The 27,867-nt window shown below is 43.1% G+C and overlaps 3 protein-coding genes and 1 pseudogene across 8 annotated transcripts in view; 3 read left to right on the top strand and 1 right to left on the bottom strand.

The window, feature by feature from the left end:
* The first annotated feature begins 798 nt into the window (after positions 1-798).
* Positions 799-17,113, top strand: cry1a (cryptochrome circadian regulator 1a). 4 transcript variants are annotated; one of them, XM_011491271.4, is made up of 14 exons: positions 799-2,142; positions 9,493-9,601; positions 9,680-9,822; positions 9,904-10,088; positions 10,216-10,304; positions 10,419-10,559; positions 11,358-11,669; positions 12,417-12,568; positions 12,728-12,930; positions 13,071-13,175; positions 14,099-14,196; positions 14,308-14,377; positions 14,463-14,573; positions 16,443-17,113. In XM_011491271.4, exons 1-13 carry the CDS (start codon positions 1,985-1,987, stop codon positions 14,561-14,563), a joined length of 1,866 nt encoding a protein of 621 aa, XP_011489573.1. In that variant the 5' UTR covers positions 799-1,984; the 3' UTR covers positions 14,564-14,573; positions 16,443-17,113. The 4 variants fall into 4 exon arrangements, with proteins under 4 accessions (XP_011489573.1, XP_011489572.1, XP_020569994.1 ...); XM_011491270.4 differs by having other exon boundaries at positions 14,099-14,199; XM_020714335.3 differs by having other exon boundaries at positions 14,099-14,202.
* A 291-nt stretch (positions 17,114-17,404) lies between these two features.
* LOC101167413 (transcription termination factor 2, mitochondrial-like) lies at positions 17,405-20,972 on the bottom strand. Its single transcript, XM_004083203.5, has 2 exons — positions 20,795-20,972; positions 17,405-19,841 (listed from the first exon to the last, which is right to left on the bottom strand). The coding sequence occupies exon 2, from the start codon at positions 19,830-19,832 to the stop codon at positions 18,690-18,692; it is 1,143 nt and encodes a 380-aa protein (XP_004083251.1). The 5' UTR covers positions 19,833-19,841; positions 20,795-20,972; the 3' UTR covers positions 17,405-18,689.
* Positions 20,892-27,867, top strand: part of LOC101162257 (liprin-beta-1) — a 147,337-nt gene continuing 140,361 nt past the window's right edge. The window contains exon 1 of one of the 2 annotated variants that reach the window (XM_020714232.3): positions 20,892-20,989. The gene's annotated coding sequence lies outside the window, so the exon portion shown is untranslated. The remainder of the gene's footprint in view (positions 20,990-27,867) is intronic. The other variant, XM_078941955.1, reaches the window with a different exon arrangement.
* Positions 23,927-25,191, top strand: LOC101167164 (troponin T, fast skeletal muscle isoforms pseudogene; annotated as a pseudogene). Its single transcript, XR_911132.4, has one exon. The product of XR_911132.4 is annotated as a troponin T, fast skeletal muscle isoforms pseudogene (transcript).

Genomic DNA, 27,867 nt, shown 5'->3' with positions numbered 1-27,867 from the left:
AAAAACTTAATCTCATTTATATCATATTTGTATTCATTGTCTTCTACATATTAGGGAAAAGGTTGTAGCCAAACCTTTATTTAAAGCTTAAATTAATAATTATATAGCTTGGGAGATTTTTCGGCCTCATTTTCAGAAGTCTTAGAACTCTTCCAGACTTTAGAAGTTGTCGTGTTCTTGAGCATAATGTGGTCAACCACACAAAACAAGCCAGAGCGAGGAACCATAGCATCCTCTAATAGTTTGCCACAACATATAAATAAAAAAAAAGAAACTCTTAGAGGTAATGAATACATAGATGTGCATTGGAGACACGCAAAGGCAAATAATAATGGCTAAATATTTAGTGAGGGAAAAATGGAATTTAGTAAATTTCTGGGTAAATTGTGAGCCACCATGAACTGATATTATAAATTGATGTAGATTTTGACACCTAAATTATTATTTTTTCATATATTGTAAGAAATATACTCTGCTTTAAGCAAAATTATAGAAATAAAATAAAAAAGAAGCATCTCTAAATGTGTTACTTATTTTAACATTTGAGAGCTTTTACCCTTTTATATAATGTAACTATTTCTACTTTTCACATTCAAATATTTATATTTACAGCCGCCCACAGAAATAAATAATTTCTGCTTGGAAGAAAGTATGCTTTGTAAAAATTGTGTAGCACCGCCCCCTGCTGGAGACGATGCGTTACTACATAAGCATGTTTATCTGTGTCTTGCATAATTATGTCACTTTATATAAGATTGTTGTGACGCAGTTTTGACCTGATCAAACAACATGCAATCTGCAGAAAATTTGAATTTTACTCACTTCTGAATAAACAATACTCCTGGTATCTTTGACAATTCTAATAAAGATATAGCAATAGAAAACATTACGGATAAATGTATACTAAAAATGAGACAAATATGAAATGAAAAGGCACAGGCCAGCAAAACACGTGTTTCTTTTAAAACTTAAAAAGTGTAATTTCCTCCCATTTTTATTGAAATATTAATTCATAATTTAATAATATTTGCGTGGGAGGGTGAATAGTTTAAAAAATCAAGCTGAATTAGACGCTAATTGCTCAAATATTACAATTAACATAGTTTCTTCTGCTCTTCTCATGCTTCTGTGACGTCACCGCCTCGCCTCATAAGGGCAAAGAGAGCACGCTGTGAAAACGTGACCACGCCGCGCGAGCCACGCAGCGAAACGGACCAATCACAGCCGAGCTCGCGCATACGCACGTTGTCATTTGGAGGAGTGACGGCCGCGGGAGCGGCTAGAGAGGCGGAGCTTCGACTCGTTTTTAGGGCAGGAAGGATCGTTTTTATTTGCCACAGCACCCCACAAAACTTCCACTCTTCAGAGACGGGATTGAGTTTTTAGGACAACCGAAAGGGATTATTGGAGATTTCTGCCCGACCAGACGACACTTGGACGACAAAAGTGACGGTTTTGTCTTTACATAACACGCTTTCCCGGTATTGGCGACGCGGAGCGTTTGGTCCTGCCACCTTCCAGGTCACAGGCCGGTTCATTTTTCCGTCATTCGTTTCTTTATTAGCTATAGAGGGACAAACCAGAAGTCAGAGTGGTGAAAATCCCGCATTTCTCCATGAAATTGTCATCGTTTAGGAAAACAAGTTATACAACAAACCAGGCTGCCGCACTTCAGACCGCCAGGTCCTAACGCCCGCCGTGTTCCACGTTGGCTCCTGCCCAGATGCTTCACCAACCAACGAGTTCTGCACTTTCCGACATTATGGAAACAATTCTGTTAGAGCAAGGATAATTTAAAAATCGGAATCGACTGAGGTTCTTAGGACTTTTCCCCCTTCTCATATATTTGGATTTTCCCGTGGCCTTGGACGCGATTCGCTGTAATAACGCAGGAATCCGCCGGTTATTATTGGAATTCACGTCAGCCGAGCAGGATCCTCCCGACCTCATTCAGGAAGGCATAAAGGACTTTTCGGTTTGAGTAATGGTCATTAATACGATCCACTGGTTCAGGAAGGGCTTGCGGCTCCACGACAATCCGTCGCTGAAGGAATCTCTGCTGGGAGCGGACACCGTCCGCTGCGTCTACATCCTCGACCCCTGGTTCGCGGGATCTTCCAACGTTGGGATCAACAGGTGGAGGTGAGGGCAGCACGCGCGTTCGGGTGTCCACGTGCTTTTGCACATGCGCTGAGATCGCATGCAGAACTACAGATTAGCTTGTAAAGTATTTTTTTTATTACAGTTTCACTCATTTAAGATGAAATGTTCAGGATTACAAAGTTGGGGGGGGAAAGTATTTGTACTGCAGAAAAAATGCAGTTGGAAAAAGATTGTATTTGTGACGTGGAAAATACGGTGGGCGGGCCACAAGCTCTCAGCTCCGCCTCTTTCTAAGGCAGAGTAATAGATGGATCCATGTACATTTACATTTTCCTCATCTGAGCTGGAATCTGGATCTAAACCAGTGCTTCTCAAATAGTGGGGCGCGCCCCCAGGGGGGGGCACGAAGCGATGCCAGGGGGGGCGCGCGGTGGTGGCGGTTTTAGGCACAGGTTTGTCCGGTGCGCAAATTTAACGTGGGGGCAGCGGTGACAGCGGCTCAGTGCTTGGAAAATAATCTGGTCCACTATTCGGTTCCTATTGTCTGTTCTGTCTGTCCGCGGCTGCGCGAGTGAGAACGAAAGGGGAGGGGTGGTGTGGGCCCTGTCTGCCAGGGGAATCGGGGCACGCGGACCACTGCTACCGCTGCCTGTTGCCCAAGATCACCGCTGCCCTTAGATTCCTAAGCTCATGCTAACAATGTCATTCTTTATGAACTATTGTAGACATTTTGATGACGTGTCTTTATTTTCCATCCATGTTTTCTTTGTCTGCCTGTGGTTTAGTTGGTGTCAGACAGACATAAAGACAGCAGGTAATGCAGGAAAACAGCTGCACTTTTATGAGATCAGAAATAAACAATCCGTCATTTAGAAAAAAAAAATCAGCACGTTTTTACCTATTTCTTCAGACTAAAAACGTTAAATATATTGGTGCTGCTGTGTTAATGTTTCAGATCAATTTAGATTTAATATTATTTATTGATTGAATTATTTTTTTCAGCATCAAATGGTTCAGTTGGTCAAAATGTTTCTAGTTTAAATAAGGAATGACAGATTTTTTTATTTCAGGTACTTTCAGCTTCTTTTTTGTTTTAGACTAGAACAGGGTTTCTGTGGCTAAATAAAGTTAATATTTGTTGAAAGTGGATTTATTTTGCTTTTTTCTTTTGTTAGTGTTAAAAGATACAATTTTAGGTATACAAATTTTATAGATACTGACCTGATGTATTGTCACCGCGCGAGTGTGTCTGTGTGTGTGTGTGGGGGGGGTTATGGGGGGGGGGGGGGGGTCAGGGGGGGCGCGAAACATTTTCTTTTCCTAGGGGGGGCCTGGCAAAAAATAATTGAGAAGCACTGATCTAAACGATAAAACAGAACAACTCACCATTATCGTTGCTCTGCTGGAGGAGAGAGGGGCTGTAAGCTAGCGGTAGAGTGTGTAAACGGAGAGCTCTCAGTTAAGGGGGATGGGAAGAGGGGGCGGGATGATTCCGCATTCAGCAGTTCGGGCAACAAACTCTGAGGGAAATTTCTAATGAACTGCTGCTGCACTGCAGATACTACAGATTTTTTTTAAATAGATCAAAAGATGATCAGAGCGATACTTTAACAGCTTGCTAGGAAATACAAGAAAATATGGGTAAAAAATGAGACTTTGAAGAAATTCTGGCCTAATATTCCTATAGTAATTATTTGTTTCAATTGAAAACTTGATTTCTAAAAAAAAAAAAATCTCATTATTCAAATAATAAGTCTTTGATAGAATCAACTGAGGCTTTGATTTAAAAAAAATAGCATCAGTCATGTATAAAAGTAATATTTAGCATGTTTTATAAAACACATGTTCTTTTTTTATTGTAGAAATGCATAATGTTGCAAATTAAAGTCGCACTTTTCTTACATGTAAGTCATTATTTGTGTGAAAATTGTTTTTTTTTTTTTTTTGGCTGAAAATGTAACAAATGAGTGGATCCTTAATCACATTTAAACCTGGTGATTTGAAAATGGAATTTATTCCAGTTTTTTAAGGCGGACATTGTTTTCAAAAAGCCTCTAAAGATTCAGGTAATTTCTTTTTTCAGACAAAAAATGTAAATCTTTAAAGATTATTTGATAATTAATGGTACATTTTAATTTTCGGTTAAGTATTCCTTCTTTAACCAGCCACAGTCGCCTGAACTGTGTCAACAGGAACTAACATGGTGGTGAAAACGACTCTGCATCTTCCTAATGACACAGGATGAATTACTGTTTGCTCAGTTTGAGTCTAGAAGACCTGGAGGTGAAAGGAATCCTGAAATAACAGCAAAACACAAACAAAAGGTTCATTAAATACTCTTTAAATGTGTTAAACTAGTTTAAAAAAAGACTTAAAACCCTTTGCTTCTTAGCTAAATTAAATTGAAAGCACGAGACAAAACAATTCTCAAAGAAGAAGCTCATAAAGATGTGATGCAGAGTTTGTCAGACTGGTTTGGTTAACTTTGGTCAAACATTACATTTAGTTACAAAACGAGAATAAACAGGGTTTGCAGCTGTTGTTTCTTTTCGGTTGTCTAGGTTTTTGTACCCAAAGCTTCATGGTCATTCGTGGTTAAATATTTAGTTCTCGTGGATGTTTCTGTTTCACTGTTGCTGCACCACATGAGATGGAAGCAGACCTAGATTCTCATGTGTGCCGTTCTACTGGTTCTCTGTTGGAAGATGAACTTTAGGGGCGGTTTTCGTGCTTCACAGGTCAATAAATGTGTTTCTAGACATGCAAAATATGTACATAAAGCAGCTGATTGCCAACATTCAAGGTTCAATTGGTTCATTTTATGATGCCACATATGAGAAATGGCCAGTTCAGTGGTCTTGTGGAGGAGTGTCCGCCCTGAGACTGTAAGTCGTGAGTTCAAATCCATGACCGGGTCATACCAGCTTAATGCTGCAGCATTAAGCATTGGACTGGGGGGTTAAACCAACAAATGGTTCCCGAGCGCGCCTGTGTCTGCCGCTCACAGCTCCCCCAGGGATGGGTCAAATGTGGAGAACAAGTTTCACACACTTAGGTGCGAGACAACTCATGGGTCTGTTAAGATGTTAAAAAAAGGTATCCGAGCAAGAGTGGTTGTCCTGACAGACAGAATGAGTAACAGCTGTTTATTTCTCTGGTGGATTGTCTGTGTGTGGTTAGTAATTCACATACATAGCGTCTCCACATGGTCAAATGACGTGTTTTTGTGATTTACAGATCATGTCCGGGCAACACAAACACCAACCGGACAGCTAAGCGCTAAAACTGTTTTCTCATATAGATTCACATGTTTGACATTTCTTCAGTAATCTGTTGAGGAGCAGCTTTACGGCCACCTTTCAGGGTGCAGACGTGCTTGAAGCGTCACGTGGAGATAAGACTAAGAGCCGTAGTGGTCTGTAAAAAGCCATGGGCTGCATGCTGCTCCAGCCTTAACCTTCAGTGTTACGCACAAAGCTTCACAGCCAAAACTCTCCACCATCCTCAGCCTGTGACCCAGACGTGGGGTTCAGGGCTTCTGTGGAGAAACTGCTCCTTCTCGATTGGTTCGCTTGTTGTTTTCCATGTGCTGCAGCCGTAAAAACAGACTGTTTCCACTCTGACGGGGTCTCCTCTACAGGTTTTTTCATTGCTTCCCCTAGCTGGTCCTGCAGGGTGGTCCCAGCCACTCCTGGAATAGTTAGGGCACCAGAGTGTAGCCTCTGTTGTGCACATCCATGTTATTCTGTATGAAAACTTGAACACAGTTTGAAACAAAACCAGTTCAATTTATTTTATTGAGTTTCTTTTTATTCAGCTATTATGTTCACCAACATAAAACCTAGAAAGTAGGAAGTCCTGGCTACTCTAAAAATAACCCGTGAAATGTGAAATCTGTGAAGTAGGATTACAGATGTTTTAAAACTCCTCTCTACACACTTTATCCACTTTTCTCAGACGGACATGAACGTTTTGATACTTTTCTCTCTTGTTTAAACCCTCTGTTAAAAAACAAATCCAGAGTTTTAGAATGGGAAAAAAAAAGATCTGATTGCGATTGAAGGATTTATGTCGATTTGGAAAGCTGAATCTTTTCTGTACATGAGACACAGTGATTGATTGATTGATAACACCCAATCAGGACACGGAACACAAAAGAGAGAGAGAAAAAAGAAGCTTGCAAAGTTTCACTGAAAAAAATCCACAAAAAAGTGAGACAGTTGAAGGTGAAAACTGTCAGCAAGTCTTCCAGCTGCCATCAGTCTATCAGTTCTGCTGCACTCTTTAGATGTGCAAACGGGTTATTGAGATCATTTCTTCCATCTGAGACTGCTTGTTGAGGTGAAGGGCTTTCAGAATCTGGTTGTTGACCTTCACAGCTTTGTGGGAGTCCATGTCTGTAAGGAGGGTGCTACAGCCCGTTGCGTCCGTCATGAGCTCCTGCTCTTCAGATCCTGAAGAGTCGTTTCCCTGTAAATGATTACATAATCACCATAACTCTCCCCACTGCCCCTCCTCGAGCCAATCTAGGTCAATGTGTTAGTAGAAGAGCTTCCATTCTTTCTGTTTTTGTTGTGACCTACTTCTGCCCTCATGGCAGTCTGAGATCTGAAAGCTCCAATCCCAACGAGCCGCATGGATATCTGCTTTCACCTTCTGCTTTGAACGTGGAACTGTGGGAGGTTTTTCTTTAGGCTGACTGTTGATTACGCAAAACCTGTCAAGAGGATGTAGCTCGGGTGGAGTGCCTCCATTTAAAGCGTTGCTTGCAGAGGATAGGAAGGAGGGGTAGCTGAGGACAGTGTGACACGCACAGATCTCAAGGTTGTGAGGCCTGCAGTCTCTGACCTCTGACCTGAACTCAGTCCTGGAAAAAGGTGAACTTATGGAAATCTGAGCCGTCTGCTCTTAATATTCAGTTCATGGTGAAAAGATAAATATTCCGGATTATAATCAACGGAAAGTTAAACAGAAAGACGAATGCCAATCTGTCAACCTTGTTGATCTTTCTGCTCATGTTGAACCAAACCACCGATGTTAAGTTGTCAGAAATATCACAGAACAGCCTGATTCTTAAAAGACATGATTAGACCCAAAGGACACCAAAGTGTCCACTTTCCTGTTCGGTGCCCATGGCAACGTTACTGCCTGCCTGTGGGTGTAATCTAATGTTTACTGTTCCCACTTCTTATTGTAGAGGGCGAGGGGGTGGGGGGCAGAGGATATTACACACAAGAAACTCTGTGATCCAGGAATAAATGTCCCTGCTGGTCAGTGTTTTTGCCCACTGACGTCATGTAGAGTGAAGCCAGACTCATGTGCCGCTTACAGGCCTGCTGCTACGAAACCAAACAGAAGAAACTGATTCAAAGAGATATTAGGCCATTGGTCTGCATAAGAATGGAACATTTGTGCAGTAACCTGGTTTGACTCATTTATGCGATGTTAGGGATTTTCCTTTTAGCTGCTGTTTGTTTGGTATTTTAATTGTTTAATGTTTGGTATTTTAATCGTCTGAGCCGATAATGAGATGGAAGAGAGCCGACATCTGTTTGTAGCCTGTACAAGGCAGACGGAAACTTTCTGGCTTCAAGCAGCGCAGTTGTTTTTTTATTCCAACTCTTCATAGATAAATGGTAAATGGCATTTACTTATATAACACTTTTCTACCTTCTTTGAAGGCCCAAAGTGCTTTACAGTCACAGTTCCATACACCCATTCACACACACATTCATTACATCTTCAAAATTCTGTATATATAATTAAAACTGAGCAGATTTCCATGTTTTAGTCCAACATGAATTATGTGTATCGGTTGTGTAGTTGTTAAAATACAATGTGGTAAGAAACAAATGAATGAAAGACTAGGATTGATGGGATTAAAATGACTTTTTCCCCTAAATATGGTAAATTATTTCCAAGAACCCCTAAAGTTGTGTTGTTTTCATTGGCTAAGTTTTTGAGTTTTGGTTGCTTTTGTGAGTATTACCTAACAGTGACCCACTTACCAAAATAAGGCTCCTTCACCAACCAATAAGGGGGTAATTATCCTCCTGCTTCCCCCGGCTCCCTGACATTATCCTGGTTGGACATTTCTGGTGACTCAACACTTGAACCGTTTTAGTGTTGCAAGCAGACACATTTTGAACCCCCCCTGGATATTTATTTTTACACTAACAGCCCCTTTTACCACGGGAGGAGTTGTTTGTGTCATTCGTCAGTGAGATCTTGAATCGGGGGATTCAGAAAAAAAGATGTTGGTCTTTCTTGGTGATTTCAACTGGAAATCATCAGTTGTCACTGTTTACCATGGAGGTAGAGTGGTCAACCTCTGTTCAGAAGATCAGCTGAAAGCAACTTTGTCATGTCAGATGTGGGACATCAGAGATCAGACCCCCCAGGACAGGATATGGTTGCTCCAGTCAGTCAAACCAAAGAAACCCGCTGACTGACGAGGAGCAAAGAAGGCTGAAAAGTTTTGCTTCAATATTATTTTCTATGGTGTGAACGCTTTTTTTTTTTACACCAATAAATGATCAAACATCTGGTTTTAGGAGTTTTAAACATCTGGACCTTCATGAATATAGCCAGGAAAGAGGGAAAAACCAGTGCAGTGAGGCGGACTTTTACCGGTCTGTTGTGAAAAGAAAGAGTGAAGTCGGGAGAGAAAACTGCCTTTTTCCTCACATAAGGAACAGGAGGACAGGAGGTCTTTTCAGAGACTGCTGACCCTCAACCTGAGCCCTGAACAAGTGGTAGAAAACTAAAGGATGGAATAGTTCCGTGTTAAATGGGGTTTACCTGTACAATGAGTCTTTCACTTCCCCTGAGACTTGTACGGCCACCTCAAAGGACGTCATGAAAATACGATTGTTGTTGGTGCGGAAAGTGTTTTGTGAGGTATAACTAATGTAAGTTTTATGCACTTGTGATGTACATATGATGCTGTCATACGGTGTCTTTACGCAATCGTCTAGTCATAAGTAAGGGGCGAGATCTGACCGCCTACTGCCCACACTCAAATGCTGTGCAGATGGTGTGTGTGCAGGTGATGTGTAAGTGCCTATAGGACAGCAACACAAACTACACTCTGTCTAGTTTCCTAATTACTAACAAAAACATGAACAAACTTGAACAGCACTAACTGGTTCCTTGCACAGTTTGCAGGATTTGGGGGAGCTGAGAAAAAATCCATGAGACACCCTTTCATGGTGTTCTAGTATCTTCTACAACCTGTCACTTGCAGCACGGCCATAAAAAGAACGTAGGCACTCTACAGGGTCACCAAGCGGTCTACGGCCGTGATGTTTGGTGTAGAATTGCTGCAGGCCGGGATGCGGACGCATTTCTAAACTTCACTTTGCTTCCATCCTTGCTGCCGTTCTGCAGGTTCTTACTTCAGAGTCTGGAGGACTTGGATGCCAGCCTCCGTAAGCTCAACTCTCGTCTCTTTGTGATCCGAGGCCAACCCACCGATGTCTTTCCCAGACTTTTCAAGGTGACGTGTTCTCGTCGGTTTTACTGGAAGCGAAATGACCGTGCTGTCGGCCTCAAAGCTAAATGTGCTGCTCTTCAGGAATGGAAGATCGCTCGCCTGTCTTACGAGTACGACTCTGAGCCCTTTGGAAAGGAGCGCGATGCTGCCATTAAGAAGCTGGCCTCTGAGGCCGGAGTGGAGGTGACAGTCCGGGTGTCCCATACGCTCTACGATCTGGACCAGTGAGTCAAACAACAGAGGGGTCACCGCTGTCTTTGCACGCCTGTTCTTTTCCTTATTTGGCTGTTCCTGGTTATTTACAGGATCATAGAGCTGAATGGCGGTCAGTCTCCTCTCACCTACAAGCGGTTCCAGACCCTCATCAGCCGCATGGATCCAGTGGAGATGCCAGTGGAGTCCATCACAGCCGAGGTCATGGGCAAATGCACCACGCCTCTGTCTGACGACCACGACGAAAAGTTTGGAGTCCCCTCCCTGGAGGAACTGGGTGAGTACAGCAAAGAAAAAAACCACTACCATTTAGTTTGAGATGAAACCGTGAAGTTTCTGGGACTTTGTGATGAACAGAATTACAGGTTGTGATAAATATGTGGGTTTCTATGGATTCCTGGCAGGCTTTGATACTGAAGGCCTGTCGTCAGCCGTGTGGCCCGGAGGAGAGACGGAGGCTCTGACGCGCCTGGAGAGGCATCTGGAGAGGAAGGTCGGTGTTCAAGCAGCTCATGAACCTGTTTTTTTTTTTTTGTTTTTTTTTTCCACGAATCCTTGATTGGAAAGCTTTGACCTTCTGTGCATTTCCATATCCGATCTCCGACAGGCGTGGGTGGCCAACTTTGAGCGTCCCAGAATGAACGCCAACTCGCTGCTGGCCAGCCCGACCGGCCTCAGCCCCTACCTGCGCTTCGGCTGCCTGTCCTGCCGCCTCTTTTACTTCAAACTCACCGACCTCTACAGGAAGGTGAGTGGATGGAAGTGAAGCAGCAGACTAGAGATCAACTAGTTTTTAAGAATGATGTCAAAGAGGAAACCGTTCTGGTTTGAAGACGCCTAAAAAACACGCCGTAACTCTCCCACTGTTGACGCAATCAGCTGCTTTTCTGCGCTTCAGAATCCACTGGGATTTCATTAAATGGGTGTTACAGTAGTTCCAAAAACGTCAAAACTGGAGATAAAACGCTGGTGCTCAAGGGTAAAGCTTGAATCTGGGCAATAAAGCTACATTTAATTTTTCTTTTCAGTGCAAATCAGGATCAAGCATTTAAAAAAGTTTTAATTTAATTTGTTCAGATTCTTTTGACTGCTTAGTAAAAGGGTTAAAGATTCACTCCGATGAAAATGGAATTTTTTGTGTTTTCTTGAGGCTTTTTCTGATGATGGAGGACAAATATCAAGATAATTAGAATAGCATTTCTCATTACTTTTACTTGAATGGCTGTGAATCAGGAGCAGACGTAAAAATGCAGTTGATAAAGAGCTTATTAGTGTGGTGGAACATGTATTTGGCGGGCAACAAGCCCGTTGTTCAGCGGCAACAGTCCCCCCCACAACTCAAAGGCAAATTTCTAATAAACCACCGCTGCTCTGCAGAAACGGTGTCCTAAATCACGGCATGAATAGTAGAAGGTTTTTTACTTTAATTCTGGCTAAAAACAGCATAATCCTCATCAAAAACCACCGGAAATGCTTTAATATGATGGATCAACAGATGATCAGGGTCTTCAAAGCAGTCATGGAACCTTTGTCTAAATCTTTTCAGGTGAAGAAGAACAGCTCCCCCCCTCTTTCGCTGTACGGACAGCTGCTGTGGCGTGAATTCTTTTACACCGCCGCCACCAACAACCCCTGCTTCGACAAGATGGAGAGCAACCCCATCTGCGTCCAGATGCCCTGGGACCGGAACCCAGAGGCGCTGGCCAAATGGGCGGAGGGCCGCACCGGTTTCCCGTGGATCGACGCCATCATGACTCAGCTGAGGCAGGAGGGCTGGATCCACCACCTGGCCCGGCACGCCGTGGCCTGTTTCCTGACGAGAGGGGACCTGTGGATCAGCTGGGAGGAGGGCATGAAGGTAGAGCCCTCTCTTTTTCTCTCATGAATGTGTTAAAGAACCGCTTTATCATCGTTCAGGGCGGGTCGCTGGGACACAGCCGTCTTCAGCAGGTCTGACAACGAAGTTCATCTTTACTGTGAAGCGGCCTCCTCAAACAGGGTCACATATGTGGGTCAGGCAGAAGGTCTAAAGGTGCAGGGCATCATGGGAAGTGGAGTTCTATGATGAGGGTCTGGTTTCTTTTTTTTTTATCCACAGTTTGTCTTTTAAGAGGGAGTTCCTTGTATATGAAACAAGGTTGGGTGTCATTATGAGGACGGTTATGTGGCTAGCTAGCAGCGGTGTTGAACTGTGGATTTTTAGGTTGATAGTTAGTGTTGTCACGGTGTCATGGTTTAATCATGTGTCACTAACCAGGTTAGGAGTTTTACCGGTTTGTGTTACTAACAAGGTTGAGAGTTACAGTCATTGTGAACATGCTAACACGGCTTGACGTTTTTAACGAGCCTAATATGTAGCGTGTTACAAACAAGTTCCAGTCACTGTGAACACAGTTAATAAAGTCTGAATGATGTCTCCCTTATTGTGCCTGATGGCTCTGTATGTATGACACACATGTGAACATTATTGATGCGCTTTCTAGTCAGCTTCACCCTACGGTGCAGAAAATATGGTCGAGGGCGTTTCTGTCGCTCACCGGCTGACGGCCAGCAGGGGGAGACGGTGTTGGCTGTGGGCTGACAGCAGCTCTGTGCTTCTGCTCAGGTGTTTGAGGAGCTGCTGCTGGACGCAGACTGGAGCGTCAACGCCGGCAGCTGGATGTGGCTCTCCTGCAGCTCCTTCTTCCAGCAGTTCTTCCACTGCTACTGCCCGGTGGGCTTTGGCCGACGCACCGACCCCAACGGAGACTACATACGGTGAGTCTGCCTTTGGGTCATGGCTGCTCACCGCCGTCGGTTTGAATATTTCCTGCCTCAGATTCTGTGTTTCTTCTGATCCTTTGTCTGACTTTTCAAACCAGGCCGGGAACTGTTTACATGCGTTTTAATCCACATTCTGCCTCCATCTCTGCTCAGACGCTACCTGCCCATTCTGAGGGGATTTCCAGCGAAGTACATATATGACCCGTGGAACGCTCCAGACAGCGTGCAGAAGGCGGCCAAGTGCATCATCGGCGTTCATTACCCGAAGCCCATGGTGAACCACGCAGAAGCCAGCCGCATCAACATCGAGCGGATGAAGCAGATCTACCAGCAGCTGTCCTGCTACCGAGGCCTCGGTAAGGGAAACGTTGTTTCTGTATTCTTTCATTTCGTGTTTTCTGGAGTCTACTGTTCAGAAAAAACTAAAGGAAGCATCAAAAACGAGCAGCTTTAGCCTCAGATGGGCATCTTAAAACACTTGGTTGTGTTTCTGCAGGACTTCTGGCTATGGTTCCGTCCAACTCACACGGAAGTGGAAACAACGAGGCGTCCTCCGATGCGTTCGCCATGGAGGCTTCCCGCGAGTCTGCCGCTGCTTCTGGTTTGTGTTCATTGTTGTATTTCTAATTTAAGGACTTGGATCGACGTTATTTCTGAGGATTATTACTGGGATGTGGGGCATCACATGGTGGAAGGTGGAAACTAACACACTTATTTCTAAAGGAGACTATTTCTGTTTTGATTATTATTTAACAAAGATTTAGCAGTTATTTATCCTCATCTTTGTGATCTCATTGTCCTTCAGTTGTGTGTGTCACTCGCTCCTGCTTTGCTCCTTTTGGCTCCTGTTCTTGATCCTGCGCTCTCAAATTGTTTTTTCTTGCGTTTTAAATGCTCTGCTGAATCCAGCGCTCGTTCCTACTCTCATTCTGGGGCTCAAACCTACTTTCATCCTGCACTCTTAATGCCACGCTCATTTCTATTCATGTTCTCGGGCTCGATCCGGTACGCTCAATCCCGCGTTTATTCATCCATTCATGTTCGTACTTTCGATCCTAAACTCCTGATCCCACGCTCGTTCCTCCTCTCATCTCTGCATCCTACACTCTTTCTTGGGTTGGAACGCAACGTTCGATCCCGCGCTGGTTCCTACGCTCAATCCTACTATCCATCCTGCACCCTTGTTCCTGCACTGATTTCTAATCCGGTTCCTGGGTTCGATCTTACGCTCTCAATCCCGCGCCTCTTCCTGCTCTGGTTTCTGCTCTTCTACTCGTTTCTGCTGATCCCGGCCAGGCTCTCGTTCTCATTCCATCGCTCATTCGTTGCACTTTCTCCTCCCCTCACTCCTGTTTTTACACTCTTTCCTGTGCTTGCTCATATTCTGAGTTTCCATCTGCTTTAAAAGCTGATTTCATGGCAGGAGCAGCTTCAACACAACTCAAGGCATTTTGTCAGAAACAGTTCAAGAACTAGAAGCTGCTTACTTTAACACTAGCTTTCTGTTTTGTTTTCATTCATCAGCCTACCAGACTCAAGGCGATTGGCAGAGTGGTGTAATGATGTACCTGCAGGGCGATCCACAAACCAGTGCGGCCTCGCAGCAGCAGCAGCAGCAGCAGCAGCAGCAGGGTGAGGGGCGGCGTGCTCTTCATCCCCAACATGCAGTTCCTCTTTAAACACATTGTTCCTGTTAAAACTCACGAATAGCCCCGGTTCTCTGCTCCACTTCAGGTTTCAGCAGCAGAATGATGTGCTACACTCAAAGCAGCCAGCAGGTTCCCGCCTCTGCACACCAGAAAGGTGAGAGAAGAAGCTGCAGATCTGTCTGTTCCTCCAGCGTTTTCCTTTGTCTGAAACCACTCTGACTTTTCCTCTCTCCTCGCAGGCTCTGAGCATCACTCAAACACTCAGACGAGCGGCAAACGGCACAGCGAGGACACCGGGGGCGGCAGGGGCTCCAAAGTCCAGAAACAGAGCAACCGCTAGAGGACCACAGGTGACACTGGTTCTGGGTTTTAGAGGGAAAACCTGCTGCGTTTGCTTTTAACTTTCAGTAAACATAAACACATTTAGTTTAACAAATCAGTTTAGAATTTTTAAAAAAAGAAAACATTTTTGATTTTTACGTCAAACATTAAACCAGTCTTGGTTTATGTGGTGGACTTGGTTTTGGTGAAACAACTGCAAAAAATATGAACCTTTGAATTAGTTCAGTGTGTTGTGATGTTGCATCTCCAGACAGCATCACACATTTACAGCAATAACTAGGACTGTAAACTAGTAGGCATGACTAGTTGAAGCCAAAGCGTTTAAACTCCCATCTTAGGTGAGTAAAAACCAAATGTAGGAGTTTACCAGCGACCCACACAAGCAAGTAAACTACCACCTCCATGTAAAACGGAGACAGTCAGCAGAAATAAAACCTTCTTACTGTCTGATTCCAATATATTCTTTCCACCTCTATCCCTTCTTTTTTTTTTAACCAACTTTATTAGTTGCTTTTTTTAGTTAACATTGAGCATAAATCGTGGGCGTTTCCCTCCAATTGGGAACATTTTCATTAAGTTTTGAACTTAGTGGCTCCACATCCAGTCAAGACAGTGACTGAAAACTCTGTTTTAAACTGACCCTGTCCATGTTTACAGCCATCATTTTACAGCACAATTTTCTGTCATTTCACTTGACAGACATCCTAAAATAGAATTAAAAAAAACAAACATAGAATTTCTTAAAATAATGTGTTAAATCCTTTTAGGTGCAGGAAGGTTGTAGTGTTGGTTAAGCTTTAGTCACACACCCGTGCGGGGGGGTTGACCTCTTGACCTACGGGTGCTGCAGGTTGTCCAGGTCCATAGAGTGGAGCAGCTGCATCTTAAAGGTCGTGTGTCTGACGGCCACCTTAAGAGACGTCATGAAAATGGAACGTACCATTGTTGTGCGTTTGGTAGGTGTAGTGGGAAGTTTTCCTAAGGCTGATTACGTACGGTGATGCTGCCGTACGGTCTCCTGATGCCACATTCTAGTCCAGAGGCGGCTAAAATACGGACCAAATGCAGAAACTATTAAACTAGATTAAATGATTGAAATAGATTGTATTCCTACTGTCTCCCCATAGATGAAAAAACATTGACCTCCGTTTCGGTGCAGAAAGTTGTTCTGCTTTCAAGTGCTGTTGGAGGATTTGCCGTTTATGTGTTTTCTAAGTGGGACAGGCATTTTCCCATCATTCCAACAGCACATAAACACATCATTTCTGTAAATCTGCGCTTTAACCTGGAGGACATCAACCCATTGGTGCAACTGGCAATAAAATGAGAACGAAAGTCAAAGAACTCCAAATGTTGTTTTAAAATATAAATATCAATTTTTTAACCCAAATGAAAGATTGTTTTTGTCCAAATTTCATGATATTTCTTCCTCTGATGTGGATCACCGCATCACTCCATGCATCTGCTCCTGGTCCGGCCCTTCTGGCATATTTTAAGAACCCTTGTGGCCCAAAAACTGAGACATTCGTTCGACTCCCCCGCATCTCGTCTGCGTTAGCCTCCATGTTTATGTTCAAGTGTTCACTCTGACTCAAAAACATTTCAGCTCCACAAGTTCAGGGTGGTCTACCTTTATATTTTGTGTGAATCAGCTGTGTACCCTGTACAGGTGTGGCCTGTATCCACCCGTTAAGGTAGTTGTGACTAAGGCTTCCTCCATCATTAGCAGTTGTACCTTCTCACTAGACATTTACGTTCTTTGAGCTCTGAAAAGTCAGTCTGTGTTCACAGAGTCCAGCTGAACAGACTTTGATCTGTTTCCTGTATTTCTTTAACTAAACGGCTTTTTTCTTCTGTTCCTTCTTTTCTTCTCACAGATCCAGTCAATCATATCACCGCCAGAACAAAGAGGACACTAAGACTTCAACATTTTGCATGATCACACCTTCTGGAGCGAGCAGCTAAACTGTTTATTTGACATGTCACATCTCTCCAGTCGGACTGGATTCCACAGCAAAAGCCCAAATTTGACAAGACTGTTTCGGAGAAACACTTCTGGGAAAATCGTCCTTTGTACATAACGACTTTGCTAATTGCAGCTCACATACAAGCTTGTACATATTTGGATATTGTATGTGTCTTTTTCTCTCTTTGTGTAGACCCATTGATATATTTTTGATATAAAAAAAATCACTGCAGACAGATCTTTTGGAAAAAAACTTTAAGCAAACTGTTCCTTTCCATAATTGAAAAACTATGAGATCTTTAGCCTCTGCTGCCGCCGCGTCCAGGCGCCCAGTGTACATACCAACCACGCGTGTCGTCCCCCCCGTCTCCGTGCTCGTGGACGTCGTCTTCATTCCATCTGTAGGCCTGTGACACTAACCCTCATGCTGTAGTCCATAGTCGTTGAGAAAAAGTGAGAGGAATTCAGGGCTTTTGTGGTTTCATCCCCAATAAATGAATAAATAAATGTACCACCAAAGACTGCTGCCCCTCTGGCGTCACTCCTGTGCTAGTTTCAATAAAACTGGGTTAAACACCAAAATGATCTCGGCCTGTTATTCGAAGGTTCTGTGGTCAAGTTTGTTACTGGATCGTCCACTTTTAACCCTTGTGCAATCTTGGATGACCCCACCCTTACATTGAGGTGTTCTCCCTACCATGACAAAGGTGGATAAAGGTGGAAAGATTTCATGTAATCCACGGAAACCAGTGAGGATCACAAATCATTGAAGAAAAAAGGTTCAGAGCACTGTCTAGTGGGTCTAGATGACCCAACTCCCAACGTTAAAGTGCCTAGGATAGAACAAGGGTTAACAATAAATATAGAAGGACATACAGGCAGGAAACTGCATTTATTTCAGTGCTGCTGACGTTTCCATACATTTTCAATGCATCAGTTTGAGTCTGTGCCGATGCAGTTAGCGGCATTGACTTATGGGAAACACAAAGACAACAAAACCAAAGTAAAACTTACATGAGCAGTCCTTTAGTAAGGCTTCACTGTGCAAAATATTCGTGAGTTCAAAACCCCCCAAAGTTCAGGTTGAGATGTGGTTTCAACCGGGACAGGAAGTTTTATTCTGAAAAGAACAACATGATGCTTTCCATTTGTAAATGCACGGTTCCTGTTTGTAGAAACCTTGAAGTTGGATCTCCAACTTTAACCCATAATGTTGCTCTTTACACCGAGATGGTCCATGGAGGGTTCACACCAAAACGAACCACACCAAATGTCTTAACCAGTGAACCCAGACCCATTTTTTCAAGCAAATCTGGATTCACTTGTTAGCGTTCACATAATCGTCATCTGCAGATTTGTTTTTTTGCTAGTCAACTATTTTTTGGAAGGAAGTGATGGTTCTCCCCTGAAAGTGCAGTGTGAAGGCAAACCAAAGCAGAGGAAGAGCTGAGCAGTTTTTGGCTCATGTGAAGGCCTTTCAGGTTTAACGCTACGTTCACACAAGACCCAGAAACCCACCTTCAAGCCACCACTTCCAATCAAAAGTATATGTAAACAGATGTAAGTGCACATTTCTGTTCAAAACTCTCACATTCACACAGAGCTACACACATTTTTGAGTCCATTCTCAGGCTCTATGTACAAAAGACACATCCACGCCTTAAACTTTGACCAATCAGTGACATATAGGTAGCGTCCTTTTTAACCATTTGAAAATTGATCATGGAGAATAAATTGATAACGGTTTGCGCCCAGACAAAATTCTCTGACACCAAGTCTTTGGAAGAAAAAGCCTGGAGCAAGATTTGTCAAATTTGCCAAAGTTCCTCCACTGTGAGTACATGCGCTAGTTCAGTGTGACCGCTATGCTAAAAGCGCGTCCATGAATGCACGTCACATGCTGGGCGTGTACGTAGCGTAACCCTTTAACATTAACATTCTTCCGTCTGCCGTAAGTCTTCAACCGTTTACGCGATTTAACATTATTCCAGCACATTCAGAAGAAAAGCAGCTTTGCGCTGATACGCGACACTTCTCTGATGGGAATTCAATGATTCTGTCCAAGAGTTACGGTAGGTCAAAGAGCGTCATCTGTGACGACTTAGGGGTTAAAGGGTTAAAGGAACGCGGCGGAAAAAGGCGTTCCGATCGCCCGCCGTTAGTCCTCAACAGATCTGGGAGGAGTCACCGGGTTGAAGAGAGGCCTCTGCTGCCTGAGGTTCAGTTTGGTGTAAGTCATCTCAAAGTCTTTCTTGGTTCCAACAATGAGGTCCAAGCTGCCCGAGCGAACGTCGTAACCATAGGAGGCCAGTTTCTGGATGCGATACAGGACGATCTGCGTGGTGAGCTCCAAAACGTTTGGGGACTCCTTCACCTGCTGGGTGCTCACCCCCGCATCCATCAGACCCTGGAAGCGTCCTGCTAGCATTGCTACAGAGTAGTACAAGATGGCCGGGCACCGGATGACCACCTTCTTGAGTTCATCCTTGGAGCAGTCGAGAGCTCCTTCGGTGTAGTCCAGGGCCTGCTGCATGGACTCGGGCTTCAGCTCAGCTATGGAGGCTCTCAGGCTGGACACCAGGCTGAGCAGCTCCTCCGTGGTGAAGCCCTGCTCCCTCAGAAAGCTCAGGCTGTCCCTCCAGGCCTCAGCTGGCCGCAGCAGAATGTGGGGATTCTGGGTGAGGAGCTTCTGCAGCCAGATCCGGAGGTTGACCTCATCTCCACCGAGGTCCAGGTAGGTCTCCCTAAGGGTGTTGATCACCTCTTTGTTGCTCTCCACGGGCTGGCTGAAGCTGTGAGGGGCGCTGGCCATCAGCTTGCTGATGATCCTTTTGCAGAGTTGCAGGCTCTGGAGATAATGGATGTTGTCACGCTGGTTGCTATGGTGATTGACACTAAAAAAGGAGGCGGGAAACTTTTCGATGATGTTCAGCAGCGTGCGCTTGCTGGAGCACACGGACTCCCAGAGGTCTCGCTGGGCGGTCACCTCCTCCGGCCGACACAGGACGGCCTCGGGGTGGGTCTCAAGGATGCGGGCGATTACCGTGGCGTCCGCGCCCATGTCCCGCAGCAGGTCGGCAGTCTCAGAGACGTAAGCGGTGCGCTCGGACAAAACCCAGCCCTTGAACTTGCGCACTTTTCTGATGTCCACCGACAGTTCATAGAGGGAGGACACTGTGCGCTGGTTCTCCTGTCTTTTGATGGGAGGGGTCAGTGAGGAGGCCGAGACTGAAGGAGGAAGGAGCAGCCTCATCCTCTGACAGGAGGCGCACAGGGAGGCAGAGGTGACACGAAGCATCATGGCTCTGTGCTAGAAATACACAATTCATCAGACTCAGAATGTTAAAGAAAAACTATGCAGAGTTATTAAACCAATCACAACAATTTGAATAAAAAGTAATAATAGATGCAATTTAAAGCTTAAAGTTATTTATATATGTTCTCCATCATCAGAAACAGAACATGTTAAAAACTAATTTTTTATGGGAGTGGGTCTATAAAGAATCCTTTAAAAATACTCACTTAAACTTTACGCAATAATCTGAGCTTTTTTGTCTTTTGTAACATATGAATTTTATTTATTTATTTTTAACCTTTATTTCAGCAGGTGAGCTCTTAAGAACATGTTCTGATTTACAATAATGACCTGAAGCAACTTTATTACACACACCTCCACACACAAAAATATTAATGATTTTTACAAAGTGTTCAGGGATAGAGGGATTACAACAACTAAGACATAAAAGATAAGTACTTTTTATTGCTCCTCACAGAAAAAATGTAAACAAATCCCACTTTGAAGGTATATAAACATCATAAAAGATGTTTTTACAATAATTATTTCCCTCAAGAGACATTTCATATGGATTTAAATAAGGTTTTTTTCTCGTTTTCTGGGACTAGATTAATCATGTGACCTTTGACAGATATCTCTTATATGTGAAGGTCACCATTTAAACTTAATAGTGTGCAAATATGTAACTGAATTTAGGGAACATTGCGTAAAATACACACTTTGCACGTGCCTTTTCATCTTTTGGTGAAAATTCAGATGTCATGATGGACAATAATCATAGGAGCCAATGAAACAGTTGTGGTGGGTGCTGGCATGTGCAGTCGCATGTGCCTGTTATGTATGCCTTAAAAACACAACAGCAGCAAACAGCGACGTCATTAACAGAAGTGAAGGTGAGAACCGCAGCGCCAAACACAAAAACCATCAGATATGTCGAGAAAAATTAGCAATAGGGTGGTTTTAGTTACCGGTTTGTGTTTTTCCAGCTGCGGGGACTCAGTTCGTCATCACGCACAACGCGCTGCTTTCATAACAATCGCTGCTGGGCGGGGTCTCGAAGAGCGCGCATGCGCAGAATGCAGAATGATGTTGGCGGGAAGGCGGTTTGACTTCCTGCTTCAGTCATCCTCCGTCCGCCCAGAGGAGACACAGATTCCGGTGAGGTACGGTGAAATAACACGCCAAAAAACACAAAGGTTTAAAACTAATTTACAAAAAACATTTAGAACAATAATTTATTGGAGAATCTCTGAAGCGACTTATTTTTACAGAGTAGATTTCTCTTTTAGGACTTAGCTAAAGTCATTTTTAATTCCGAATCAACTAGACATAGGCCTATTTAAAATAGTTACTCTCAAATTTCCCCAGTTTCTTATTAAAGACTAAATGTATTATATCTGTGATTCTGAAATGGTGAAACACTTAATTTTGTGTTTAAAGTAATAAGTTCAGAAGAGAGCTGAAATGTTGGTAATTTTGAAAAAGATAAGTGGTTTAAGACATTCATAAAGAAGTAGGAAAAATCTTCAGATTTTTCTAATTTAACAACTGGTTTTGTCTTGTCTTTTTGCTAAAATAACATCCAAAGGTATATGCAGGTTTATATATTAGTGTTTGTTTTATACAGTATTTTAACAGTGTAGCAGTTCTTTTACCCAAGTCTGCAGTCTTACCTTTCTTTTAAAATCTGGGTCTGTCATAAAACCAAGGGCGGAGCTACAAGGGGGTGGGGGGGGCAGGTAATCCCCCCCCCCATACCTGCCTCCCCCAATTTTTGAGTCAATAATAGGATCATTATTGACAAAGAAAAGATTAAGCAATCATCAATACAAGTTTCTTTAAGCAAGAAAAAAATAATAAAATAAAATAAAAATAAAACTTTTGGAAATATGTATTCTTAATCCTTTCATTTGTAATGGCCTTCCACTCTGGTGAGCCCCCTCCTGTCCCCCATATAAAATGTTCTAGCTCCACCCCTGCTTAAAACATCTTTAAAAGTCTTAAAGTTGACCCTTAGAAATCTATAATCAGTTCGAAGCTCAAGTTATTATTGTTTTTTTACAAATGTCAAATGGCTTTTTAATGGCTTTTCATTGTGCAGCAGTCGGGTCATGCCAGAATCCATCTGGTCTCAAATTACGACTCTTTTGGTCACTGGGCTTGGTCTGGCCCACATTGCATGGGTGTGCCATGGAGGAAACCCCTTACTGTATTAGTGTATTTGTAAATCAGAGCTGTGAACAAGAAGATGGTAAGCTCTGCTAGCTCAACCTCCTGTAGCACTGTTTGGTACGACCCAACTGGTGTGCTCAGGGTCTGCTGTAAAAGCAGGGACTTGCCTTTTGTTGGACTTTCTTTTATGTGTCTTAGGAATCTATGGTCAGATACCTTTTCTCTGATATGTTTCTGCTTCCCTCATGTCTAAGCAGATTGCAGAGTCCTGTCAGCTCTTTGGGAAAAAAAAGCTTGATTGAAACAGCACAATTCTGAGTCACTTCTAACCAATGACTGAAAAGTTCTAACAGTAGTTCCTAGTTTTGACCACTTGAGGTCAGTGTGTGCTTCAGAATGCTTTCTCAAAATAGATATTTCCTTTAAAAATGTATTCATGTTTTTAAAATTTTCATGTAAAGGCAAAAAAAAATGCTGTAGTATCTGATTGTCTTGAAGGATTATCAGGTTATTTTCTTTTTATGTAACTTTAAGCAGGAGTTCATTCTTAGCTAAATAAAACCCCAGAAGGCGTGTTTATAAATAAACCTTCTAACATTTAGTGGCTGATAGCCACAGTTGTCCCTCGCCAGCGGAAACCTTGATTATGTGGGAACCACCTGCTGTCCTCATGTAGCCCTCAGGCGTATTTTAGAGGAGCACAGTCTACTGTGGGGTGACACATACATGGGGCATTCTCACAGGCATCAAGAGTCCCTCTGTTATCCCACTCAGGCCACAATTAGTCTATCTTCAGTATGTCAGCGCTGCAAAGACTTATGAAAGGATAAACATTGAAAAGCCTGGGGATAATAATGCATCTATCAGGCGCATGCATTAGGCTCATTTAGACCCTCAGACATTGGAGAGCACCTGTCGCAGCCTCATCTTTCAAAGTTGTTTGTCCTTCTCAGTTTCTAAATTCAAACTTGTTGTAGAAGAGGCTGATATTTCTTTGTCTTTCCTTCTCACATGCTTCGATACGCATCTCAATTCGCGGAAATATACATAGAAGATTCTACTAACTTTGTGGCGATACAATACAGTCCAACTATACGATACAGTCCAATTATTTTACCTAAATGCATATAATCCAGAAATATATTATTCTTTGGGCTTTTAAAACTATGAATTGAAATGCCTTTCAATAGAGAAAATGTGTTTGTTTGTTTTGTACTGGAATTTTTTAATTTTTTAAGCAACAAAAACTACCGTATTTTGTGCACTATAAAGCGCACTTAAAAACCTGAATTTCTTTTTAAAAAAACTACTATAATTCACAATGCCTTATATATTAATTAATTCTGGGTGTGTTTACTGATGTTGAGGTAATTTGGAGTGTTACACTGTCAAAATGTCATTCTGATTTTTTTACGAGTTGGAAACACGTTTGGGTGTTCTTGAAAAATTTGCTAACGCATCAACAGTGGTGTTGGACTGTGTTTTTTGTGTGTGTTTGTGTGTGTCACTACCAAGGTTGGGACTTAGCATATCACAGTAACGATAAAGACTATCATTCATCCGTTTTCAAACCTAAAATGTTTCTGGGAGACTTTTACTTTACTTTGATGGACTGCTTCAAGCTTTACTGGTCTTAAAGAACCAACATTTCTGGTTATTTAGCTTGACTGACAAGATTAGCAACATTCCTAAACCATACACTCTGCTTTAGATCTAAAAATGTCGTGAGGTGAAAAAAAGTCAGCAGTTTTGAAGGAGTTTTATAAATCGTTTTGATTGGCAGGTGGTTGTGCAGCTTGAGTTTTATTGGTTCGTATTTATCAGAACTGGACGGCTCAAGTATGCGTGTCCATCTGTTGTATTGCTGAAATAGTTCCTCACGTTGTCCTTACAAAGGAATGAGGGGCTGTGAAGGGTCAGAGTGGGCATCTCGGGGGTCTATAGGGGATAAAGAATGCCTCTGTGGCTGACAAGACCTGTTAAAGGAAAAAATAGACCTTTCCATCTGTCTGCGAGTGTCCTGTCGCTAGCCCACGCCCAGGAGGCCATCACAGGCAGGTCACATGATGAAGACCAATCCTTATAACCCCCCATCCAGCTTTCCCCAGACTCCAGTCTTCTTTTTTGTAGACTCCAGCTGGTACGTCCTCTTTGAAGCTACCGCCATGGCAGACTTTGAAGAAAGTGTTGAGTATGAAGAGGAAGAGGTTGAGGAAAAGAATGAGGAAGAGTCTAAATCCAAACACAAAACGGTTTATGTGCCTAACATGGTCCCTCCAAAGCTTCCCGATGGCGAGAAAGTGGATTTTGATGACCTCCACCGCAAGCGACTGGAGAAGGATTACAATGACCTGCAGAGTCTTATTGAGCTACATTTTTCCAGCCGTCAGAAGGAAGAGGAAGAGCTTATTTCACTGCGCAACCGTATCGAAAGCCGCCGCGCCGACAGAGCTGAACAGCAGCGTGTCCGCGCGGAGCAGGAGCGCGAGCGGCAAGCACGAGTGGCTGAGGAGAGGTCAAGGAGGGAGGAAGAGGCAGCCAAGCAGCGCGCCGAAGAGGATGCCAAGAAAAAGATGATATTCTCCAACAAATCATTCGGTGGATACCTGCAGAAGGTCGACCAGAAGAAAGGCAAGAAGCTGACAGCTCGTGAGGAGAAGAAGAAGGCCTTGATGGAGCGCAGGAAGCCGCTGAACATCGACCACCTGAACCAGGACAAGCTGCTAGAGAAAGCTCAGGAACTCTGGCAGTGGCTCTACCAGCTGCATTCTGAGAAGTTTGATCTGGCTGAGAAGCTCAAGAAGCAAAAGTACGAAATCCACGTGCTTCGGAACCGAGTCAGTGACCACCAGAGGTTCTCCAAAACTCTCAAGAGCTCTCGTGGAGCCAAGAGCAAGCCTGGTTCCAGGAAGTGAAGACAGCCACGCCTTTTTTTATTCTTTTATTTTTATAAAAGAGATCCCAGAAACTGTTTGTGTACTAAGGCACCGATCTTGATCAAAAAAGTCAAGATACTAAGTTCCTAATGAATCATATCAGTTGTTTTAGTATTGTTGTGCTGTGTTTATCTTGTCTTATCTTTATCTTGCTCCTTCATACCATCATACACTACCCTTTTTCTCACTTTTGAACTATATTTTCACTTTTTGGTATTCCTGTCTTTTCCATTAAATTTCATCCTGTGGTGATCTTTTCTTTTCTGCTGTTGCTCCTTGATCTCAAATACTTTGTTCCTCCTTCCCCCCTTGAATGGGGGGGGGGGGTGTGCTGCCAGTGGGGGGCGGGGGGGGTATGCATTGGGGGCAAAAAGTCCAACAGGTGCCGACTTATTTTCTAATCAGCTAATTTAGGCTTTTAGACACTGAGGAGTTAAGCAGTGCAATATTTAGAAACATTATTGCTAAGATTAAATTTGAAACATAGAAAAAGAAGTAAAACAAAAAATTTCTATAACATTTAGCATAATTTTAAGCATTTCTTGCATTTCTTTATCATCTAAAACTCGGGCATCAACACATAGCAACAGATATTCAAAACATAACATCCAAGAGTTTCCTGTTCCTGCTTTGTTCTGTGCAGAATCGGAAGAAACTATTTAAAGTGGGGTTCAGCATCAACTCTGAAAGAAACAGCCTGAAAACATTCAGTCAACACACAAGCCTGCAAAACACAGCATTACCTTTCTATTCTAAAAATGGAGATGGAAAACAGAAGGAGTTCTCAAAGCTTCTACACAGACCGTAAAGAGCTGAAGACGGTGAGGGATAAAAAAGGAAGTGAAGAGGTCAATCATTGGAAGGAGAGACTCATCAGTCAGTCTGCTTTTGACAACAACTAAATTTAATGGAGAAATAAAAGAGTATTTCTCCCAGAAACAAGAAAATAGCGCCACCCAGAGGACATGAATGAGACCTCTGAAGCTCGCATCAATACAAACTGAATTTAGTGACTTTTTACTTTTTTGCTAAAAAATTATTCGAGCTTTATTATTACAGAAGCTATGAGAATAATATTAATTTAAATATGTTCTTGCTGTTCTCATCTATTATTTATCCAGAGTTGAATTAAACTTATTTTCATTGTAAACTTTGTGTTGGAGTCAGATCTAGTCTAATTTAAAGTTTGTAATTATGTCCAATTTACAGTAATTTGTTATCTTTATTTTCATATTTTTATTCACCAGACTGGATTCAGACTTCTTTCATGACTCCTCCCTCGCAATCTTTGCTCACCTGTAGCCTCAGGTGGGGCTCCTAGTTAGCTTTTTTGGTAGAAGGAAAAGGTTAAGAATAAAACACCTTTTTTGATAAAGAATCCGCCCTCCTCCCACAAGGGCTATTGTGACTGCAACACTATCGTCCAATCCTCAATGCATGGATCCTTCTGAGGCAGTGATGAACAAGAAGAGGATAGAAAGAAACATAGGAAATATTTTTGAAAAATTAGGAAAAAACAAATTTCCTCTTATGCGGATAAAAATAATAATACATTTAAAACTTGAGTTCTACTCAATGGAAATATTGAAAAAGGAGTTTCTTTGTATTTGTTAAGCAATCAAATAAAAAAAGCATTTTTTTTATTAGACAATCAAATAAAAAATGTATCTGTGTTTTGTGTTTTTATTGTACTATTCCATATTTTGAATGCTTGAAATCTTTCTCTTTCGGCTTTTCCCATCAGGGGTCGCCACAGCGAATCATCCTTTTCCACCTCACTCTATCATGGACATCTTCTACCCTAACATTAGCCAACTTCATGTCCTCTGTTAAGACATCCATGTATCTCCTCTTTGGCCGTCCTCTTGCCCTCCTGCCAGGCAGCTCCATCTCCAACATCCTTCTACCAATATATCCATCCCTCCTCTGAACATGTCCAAACCATCTCAGTCTGGCTTCTCTGACTTTGTCGCTAACACAGGCAACATGAGCCGTCCCTCTGATGTACTCGTTCCTTATCCTGTCTAACCTGGTCACTCCTAAGGAGAACCTCAACATCTTCATCTCCGCTACCTCCAAATCATCTTCTTGTCTCTGTCTCACTGCTACCGTCTCTAACCCATAGAGCAGAGCTGGTCTCACCACTGTCTTGTACACCTTTCCTTTGAGTCTTGCTGACACTCTTCTGTCACACAACACTCCTGACACTTTCCTCCACCCGCTCCAACCTGCCTGCACTCGCCTCTTCACCTCTTTTCCACACTCCCCATCACACTGAACTGTTGACCCCAACTACTTAAACTCCTGCACCTTCTTCACCTCAGCCCCCTGTAACCTAACGCTTCTACCTTGATCCCTCTCGTTCAGACACATGTATTCTGTCTTACTACGACTGACCTTCATGCCTCTTCTTTCCAGAGCAAACCTCCACCTCTCTAGCTGTTCCTCCACCTGCTCTCTACTCTCACTGCAAATTACAATGTCATCCGCAAACATCATTGTCCAGGGAGATTCCTGTCTTACCTCGTCTGTCAGCCTGTCCATCAGCATAGCAAACAAAAAAGGACTCAAAGCTGATCCTTGGTGTAGTCCCACCTCCACCTTGAACTCCTCTGTCTGACCTACAGCACATCTCACCACCGTCATACTTCTCTCATACATGTCCTGAACTACTCTGACATACTTCTCTGCCACTCCAGACGACCTCATACAGTACCACAGCTCCTCCCTCGGCACCCTGTCATATGCCTTCTCTAAATCTACGAACACACAATGCAGCTCCTTCTGACCATCTCTGTACTTTTCCATCAACATTCTCAAAGCAAAAATGGCATCAGTGGTGCTCTTACGGGGCATGAAACCATACTGCTGCTCACAAATCTCCACCTTCTTCCTAAGCCTGGCTTCCACTACTCTTTCCCACAGCTTCATTG

This window comes from Oryzias latipes, chromosome 23, assembly GCF_053564925.1.
Source record: "Oryzias latipes strain Hd-rR chromosome 23, Olatipes_Hd-rR_3.1".
In the NCBI taxonomy this organism is placed as follows: Eukaryota; Metazoa; Chordata; class Actinopteri; order Beloniformes; family Adrianichthyidae; genus Oryzias; species Oryzias latipes.
The sequence above is the reverse complement of the archived record's forward strand: the minus strand, read 5'-3'. Positions and strand labels throughout refer to the sequence as shown.